The sequence below is a fragment of the Gadus chalcogrammus genome, chromosome 20 (assembly GCF_026213295.1).
Source record: "Gadus chalcogrammus isolate NIFS_2021 chromosome 20, NIFS_Gcha_1.0, whole genome shotgun sequence".
Classification (NCBI taxonomy): domain Eukaryota; kingdom Metazoa; phylum Chordata; class Actinopteri; order Gadiformes; family Gadidae; genus Gadus; species Gadus chalcogrammus.
This window is the reverse complement of record NC_079431.1, coordinates 3,737,383-3,744,610: the sequence shown is the minus strand read 5'-3', so window position 1 is coordinate 3,744,610 and position 7,228 is coordinate 3,737,383. Positions and strand designations below refer to the sequence as shown.

Sequence of the window (7,228 nt, the reverse complement as noted above, 5' to 3'; positions counted from 1 at the left end):
GTGCACAGCACAAATAAATCGGTAGGTACTACCGATGGTAAGGTGGTTTCCTTTTGTTCCTTTAAGCCTTGGTTAATATTCTTTGAGCAGCGTAACCCTTAAGCATCATATAGAACAGATGATCTATACAAATCTGAAATGTACAGGATATGCAAGTACTAATGCTAGTTGTTTGGACTGATTGCTAACAACTGGATAATGGATTGATTCAAATTTTCTCAGCTACTTGGTATTAATCTGTCTATTAATCTCCAGAAGTAATGATCAGTATACACGCTTTGGCAGCTGTATGACACGTGAGGAATAAACAGACATGTACGAACCCTTTAAACCATATTTATTTTTGTTCAAACGAAAGATTCACTCCATTGTTGTGTGAGCCGTTAAAAACACAGACTTCTGGGTAAAGTCAAACCCAGCATTAGTGTAAAATAGACAGTACCAAAAGAGAACGGTTACATAAAAAACAAAAAGTCGCAGCATAATGCACATAACATGGAGACGCCTCATGGCTTATTGCATTTATTTTACACACTCTTTGGTCTTTCTCCTTAAATCAACCAATTTAAATATACTCCTAAAATAACGCAATTGTCATCTCTCCACACGCACACGCGCACACACACACACACACACACACACACACACACACACACACACACACACACACACACACACACACACACACACACACACACACACACACACACACACTTTCAAATATGTGCAAAAACACAAGACTAGATTCTGATCACTCAGGTTTTATCTTCAGATCCATCATAACCACCCCCCCCCCCACCCCAGCCCCGTTCCCCAAATCAGCATCACCTTCAAAGCAGCACGGCATCACACCAAACATGGTCCAACACAACTCCTCTGGTCAAGATGCGTTGAGGTGGAACGCCATTGATATAGATCTACGTTGAGGTGGATAACCATTGATATAGATCTACGTTGAGGCAGAACACCATTGATATAGATCTACTTTGAGTATGAACACCATGGAGCAGGATCCCCATAGTGGAGGATCACCCACCCTAGGTTGTCTTAGCGTAATAGTGGGTGAACTGCCACATCTGGTGGGTGTTGCTGGCATCACAGCGGTTGATCCGGAGGGACGAGCCCTTGAGGCCCGCCTCCAGGCACACGTCCTGCACGATGGCCTCGGCGATGATGTGCTCCCCCTTCAGGATGGCAGACGAACACACACACACACACACACACAGATTTGAGCCTGATGTTGCTAGACACGGAGAATGCGTTTATAACACACACACACACACACACACACACACACACACACACACACACACACACACACACACACACACACACACACACACACACACACACACACACACACACACACACACACACACACACACACACACACACAGCCGATTGACTTTAAAAAAACTATGCAAGCGGCATCACCCTAACAGCCATCTTACCATCGACGAGCCGGCGGCTTTGTAGAACCAGCGTTGCATCGGCTTGGTGGCGTCACATGGTATCAGAGCCACCTTAGACTGCTCGTCCTCCTGAACTGAGAGGCAGACGTCGTGCTGGTTGAGCAGCCGCAGCCAGGTGTAATTAAAGTTCTGGCTCTGGTATCGCGGGAAACAACGAAAAGGCAGGGGTTAGCCACAGGGTTATGATGGAGGCTCAGGGAAAACGATTGCTATGCGCAAGAGTTGGCTTCACAGTCGCTTGGATCTCTGCACCGCCCTCAAATACCAAGCTTTAGAAATGTGGGTTTCGTGTTGGACTCAACCCCATTTGTTTTGGCTTAGGTCCGGTCTTAATTTGACCATATTCGTGCTACGCTCTTGTCGAGATGGATACTGTTATCTTAGGAAACACTGAACTGCTATGGTACATTTAACTGAAACAGTCATCTATTGTTCAATCTTTGTCATTAAATATTCTTTCAATTGTTTTGCCAAAGAGCTGCACGTTCTTGCGGCTGATTATGACCAAGCCTACATCTTACGAATGTGGCACAACAGAATACAAGCAACCAACATATGGGATTGTAAAACACAAAGCATTCACCTTTTCGGTGAGATCACACGTTGTGAAGGACAGAACAGTTCCGTGTAGAGCAAGGCACTTTCTTAAACCACGATTGAACATCTGTAAAGCAAAACAAAGACGTTCACAGAAGGCAGACGCAGGGAACTGCAGGTTTCACTCCGTCAGTCAGCAAACTGGCTGCCTTTCATCTTTAATGCAGAAACACAACGTCACTGTGGGCGTCTTGGAGAACATTCTGCACCACAGAGAGACAACAATAGCTTCCACAATATCTAGAAATAGAACGCTTTTTATAAAAACAGACATGCCAAGGAAACGACCGCGCCTCAAGCAGAAACAGAAACAAGAGAGCGGGAGGGAGAGAGCTGGAGGGAGAGAGAGGGAGGGAGGGAGCTGGTGGGAGAGACCAGGGCATCGACCACCAAGTAGGACCTACCAAGCCCTCGGCTTTCACCAGGTGGGACTCGATCTCGGGGTGCACGTTGTCCAGGTACCACTTGAAGCTGGTGCAGTTGAGCCTCTGCCGGAGGGCGACCTGCTCCGTGAGGTCCCCGATGTCCACGGCGCTGCGGTCAAGGAGGTGGTGGAAGCCGTGGCCGTAGAACAGCTCCTTGTATTCGTCCAGCCACACCTCCGCAACGCGCGCCTGGTTCCTCTGGATCGTCTTCTGCCGGTTCTTGGGGAACTTGTACGGGTTCTCGCCCCGGAAGATGTGGCCCACTCGAGAGCAGGGGATGATCTCGATCTCGCCCCCGCACATCCAAATCTAGAGGGACGCCGGAGTGCCGGTGAGGTAGAGGAGGGGATATAACCCCATCCGGGTATAAACACACGACTGAGAGACTTTACCTTGAAGGAGATTTCCATGTTCTCGCCACCCCACACATCGAGTCCCGGGTCATAAGCCCCAAGCTCGTAGAAGTATGACTTGTCGATAGAGAAAAGCCCGCCAGCCATGACAGGACATCTACAGGATTGAACACATCACAATGCTTGGTTAAAGGGAAAACTAGTTTCCACTTCAAAAGTAATGGACAAGCCTGTTACAGTGGTCCCGAGATACATTCAAATACATTCCCCTGCTGGAAACAAATGTCCAAACCTTTCAAGCACCTTTTCTTTTTGGTGAAGCTATTAGTGCTTTACGAAGAAGTAATTCCTGCATGTGGATAAAAATGGGGGTGTCCACTTCACAGAACTTCCAGGTTGTAAGGATAGCAAGGAAATGCTACTGTTCAGGTAGGCCAATAGGATTTCCGGGAATTATATGATGTGTATTTGAGATTGTCTTGTCAGATTATTATTTGTTTCGTGTATGTAGCGGGAGGAGACCAGTTATTTTTGGGACTTTTTCAATGTCTCTATTGTAATAAAAACCTCAATGTTGTAATAGGGAAATGAGGACGGTGCTGCTTTTGAACGCAACACAATGACTCTCCCGTTCTAACACAATCTATTTCCTATCCAGTGACTGCTAGAAAGAAAGAGCCACCTGAGGGGATCCGAGACGTTCATTTTGTCCTTCTTGATTTGCTCCTCTGACAGTGTGTTCCAGGCGAACCCCAGAGGCCATGTGAAAACGCCTCTCTGGAAGTTGTCAACCATCACGTAACTGTAAGAAAAACGGCAGGAACAGCCAGGCAGAGATGTTGAAACACGTCGTCGCAGGGTTCAACGACACATGGCAGATCACACGAGCGCTCAGCGTAAGATGTGAGGAGGTATGAACGTGTTATCAGTGTTAACGCGGATGTGAAGAAGTATGAATGTGCCGCCGATTCACCTCATATCCGTACTGCTGATGACTTCGATGACGGGGCACACCACCTTCTTCCGGTCCAGGTAAACCCTCTCCAGCAGAGGCTCCAGCCATCCCACGTTGCACTCCACGTGCGAGTCCAGGAACGTGAGAACCTTGCCTTTGAGCAAACAGAAGAAGCGAGTTTGCCGCTTTCACTCGTCAGCAGGATATAGACTGTTTGCTGACCGTAGGTAGGGCCCAATTTGTTACTTACACAGTCAACAATCCTAAAATAATTTGTGGGGATGAATCCATCGCAATAAATCCTTACTATGAATCGATAATGCCACTGATGCGTAATAATATGGTTATATACAAGCACTTCACAGACATCTGTGATCTGGGTTATGAGAGATTTGGAATAGAAGCGTACCTTAAGGCACACGCACGGGGTGAGGTTTGCCTCCAGCCCAGAAAGGGCTTTCCGTCTAAGCCCTAAGCCCAGTGGTGGTGTTGGCTAAACCAAACCAAGCAGTGGTGTGGCTTAATAAGGGACACAAACCCCGGTCTCTCGGGTGCAGCTCCTGTTATTGACCTATCCACCACAGCCTCCTCCCTGCATGGACTTTGCCACTCTTTATCGTACGTCACCGCTCTTCCCGACGCCTTTGCGGCTGAAAGCCTGAAGGTAAACTTGTGTTCTACCTTTGGCGACGGCAGCTCCTTCCAGCCGAGCCCGGATGAGACCCTGTCTCTCCTTCAGCCGGATGATGCGGACCTTGGGCAGCTTCTTCATGTACTCATCCAGCTGCTTCCCAAGGTAGTCTGAAGAGGAAAGAGAAGAGAAATATGAACGAACCGTTAAAGACACGTGATACAAAAGTAACAGGCAAGCTGTTGGCAGAAAGACTATGAAATGGCATTGAGAGTACATTTTACATCCGTAATACAAGGTAGAAATAAGTCAAAGTAACAGGTCATTAATACGGAAAAAATATATAAAAAAAACGTCCAAACTAAAACTCAAGTTGCCCAATTGAAAAGGGAAACATGATATCATATTTGTTTAAGGCCAAGCCCGCCCATTTTTATAAAGGATGATTCTTAACGGATGTTTGAGATAAGCTGAGAGCGACGATTACCTCAGTTTGATCACCCACACCGGTATTGTCCTTCCAACAAACACCGCCCCAAAACTCATCACGATACAACCACGCCCACAACCAGCATATCAAGAATCTATAAACACACGTCTTCAACCCCTGGGGTTAACATAATCAATCGGATGTTTCCGTGTAAAGTCTGAGGAACCTTTGGTGCTGCAGTCGTCCACCAGGATGATCTCTTCCAGGAGATGGGCGGGCGAGCGGTTCAGGACGCTGTGGACAGAGCGCAGCAGCGTGGACCACACCTCGTCCACGAAGCAGAAGATCACGCTGGTGGACGGCAGGTCGTTGTGGACCACGCTGTCGGAGCACCTGAAGAAGAGGAGGAAGAGGGAGGAAGGAAAGGTCAGAACCATGACTGTCGTCTTTGAGGGGGGGGGGGGGTCATAGGTACCCACTGGGGTCACCAATCCTACGTCCAGTTTTGTAACTAAGACACTTTGGATGAAAGCAACCGACCAATGGCATGCATGATATTACAAAGTTATGTTCTGTCAACTCTAATCTTCCTGAAGGTTTATACCTGAACCTAGGTTCATAAATGAATAAATAATTTACTTCCTACAAAAAAGGTTATGGCTGAAGTAAGACTGAAAGTTTAATTCATTATTTTTTACCACAACCACAATTTAGCTGGTGGACCTGAGAAGAACGGTCAACAAAAGTCCACCACCGGATCAAATGTCATCCAAAGGGGTCAAGTGAACTTACGTCTTAGGTCTGGTGTCCGGGATGGCTCGATCCAGGGGTATCTGGTCGCTGAGGAACACGTTGAAGTGCCCTTCCGCCCATCTGCTCTTGGACTCCGCCTGCTTATCGCTGGGCACCAGGGCGACCTTCCCATACTGGCCCACTGCTTTGGGGTCTCTGGGAGCACTGGTGACATCCAGGGCGTACACTTTGTGGACTCTTGATTTCCCAGCTAACACTGGCTTAGCCAATGAATCCAAAGCTTGGTTTGGCTTCGGTTCTCCGGCTTCTTTCGTTGCATTGAAGTCCCTTTTGGAAATTATGTTTTCCTGTTTATTGTTTTTTGTTAAGTCATGTTTTTTGGCAATGTGGCTGTCTTCATTTCCTTGTTTAGCAGACTTAGCCTTAGGTTCCTCCTTAACCTGTTTGTTTACTTTGGGGTCCACATGTACAACACTTCTGTTTCCCGTGTGCTGAAAGTCCTTCCGTGCGGTAGGTAGCGGAGCATGTTTGTTCTCCTGTACCACAGGCTGAAGTTTTAGCGCTTTTGTCACAACGACAGGACCTGTCACATTGATCAAACTATCCTGAGCCACTTTGATGTCAACAGAGTCTTTGATGGGCTCAGAAAGGTTCTGCTTGGGTGAGAGTGTGATGAAATCAGGGACAGCTTCTTTACTTCTTTTTAAAACCAAAGAGTCTCCATTAACTTTGTTTTTACCTCCTTTCCCCATCTCTTTATGCTGGCGTCTATACGCACCCGCTACTCTGTCCAACAACTGGACGTTGTCCTTCCCTTCATAGTCCACCCTCTGCACCGGGTTCTTAAATCCCCCTCGCCTCTCTAGCGTCATCTTGGTGGTCTGACTTTTCATAATCAACCTTTCCTTGACCACCCGCTGCTTCAGCAACACGCTGCTGTTATCGCTCATGGACAAGCGGAGGGCAGCCATGTCAAACAGCAGCCAAATCACAGAGGCAATGAACACGAAGGCGAGCACCCTCCCGCTGCCCCTGAAGTACTTCCTAATCTTCATCTTCATCAACAGAACAGAAACACAGAGAAACCCAATCTGGAAACAATGCGGATGTCAGAATACCACCACAGGAGCGCGGTCGCTCATACTTGCACCGAGTGCGGCCGAGTCCTTCTTCGGGGGAAGAGCTCAGGGCTCCGGGTAGAGCTCCGGGAAGAGCTGCCTGCGTGGCATTCCTCCTCGCTCGAACCTGGGGCTTTGGAGCGTCTGTCTTCAGGCTCGTCTGTCACAGCGCGTCATACATAGAAACAAATTACTGGGCATGAATGAAACACAACCACAGAGCACGTACATGCGGGTGCACGGTGAATCGCTACGGTACAATTTCCACATACCCGGGCGTTTGTTCCGAAGGTCGACCCGGGGACTTGGAAAGTTTGCTCCCAGGAATGGACACAGGTTTAAACGCAGTGTTTCACCGCAAAAAGTCCACGATTTACTACAACAGGATATGTGGGTGTATGTGTGTGTTGGTTGGGCTTCAACTTTGCACTTGGAGAACAAGCCTGATTGGATGGGCTGCACGGAGGTGGGGGTGGCAAACGTCTCAACTGCGG

At 48.0% G+C, this 7,228-nt stretch overlaps 1 protein-coding gene across 1 annotated transcript; it reads right to left on the bottom strand.

Annotated features, from left to right (window-relative positions):
• Positions 1-321: 321 nt before the first annotated feature.
• LOC130373595 (polypeptide N-acetylgalactosaminyltransferase 5) lies at positions 322-7,188 on the bottom strand. Its single transcript, XM_056580200.1, has 11 exons — positions 7,007-7,188; positions 5,656-6,894; positions 5,090-5,256; positions 4,484-4,603; positions 3,821-3,956; positions 3,530-3,649; positions 2,887-3,004; positions 2,474-2,803; positions 2,056-2,136; positions 1,452-1,607; positions 322-1,184 (listed from the first exon to the last, which is right to left on the bottom strand). The coding sequence occupies exons 2-11, from the start codon at positions 6,675-6,677 to the stop codon at positions 1,038-1,040; spliced, it is 2,397 nt and encodes a 798-aa protein (XP_056436175.1). The 5' UTR covers positions 6,678-6,894; positions 7,007-7,188; the 3' UTR covers positions 322-1,037.
• Positions 7,189-7,228: the final 40 nt, after the last annotated feature.

What these genes read in the sequence shown, in the direction of transcription:
- LOC130373595 (XM_056580200.1), bottom strand. Translation starts at nt 6,677, where the DNA reads ATGAAGATGAAGATTAGGAAGTACTTCAGGGGCAGCGGGAGGGTGCTC. An exon ending in AGGAGCTGCCGTCGCCAAAG is followed by an intron (nt 3,957 to 4,483) that starts GTAGAACACAAG and finishes GTTTGCTCAAAG; the next exon opens with GCAAGGTTCTCACGTTCCTG. An exon ending in ATCAGCAGTACGGATATGAG is followed by an intron (nt 3,650 to 3,820) that starts GTGAATCGGCGG and finishes TTTTTCTTACAG; the next exon opens with TTACGTGATGGTTGACAACT.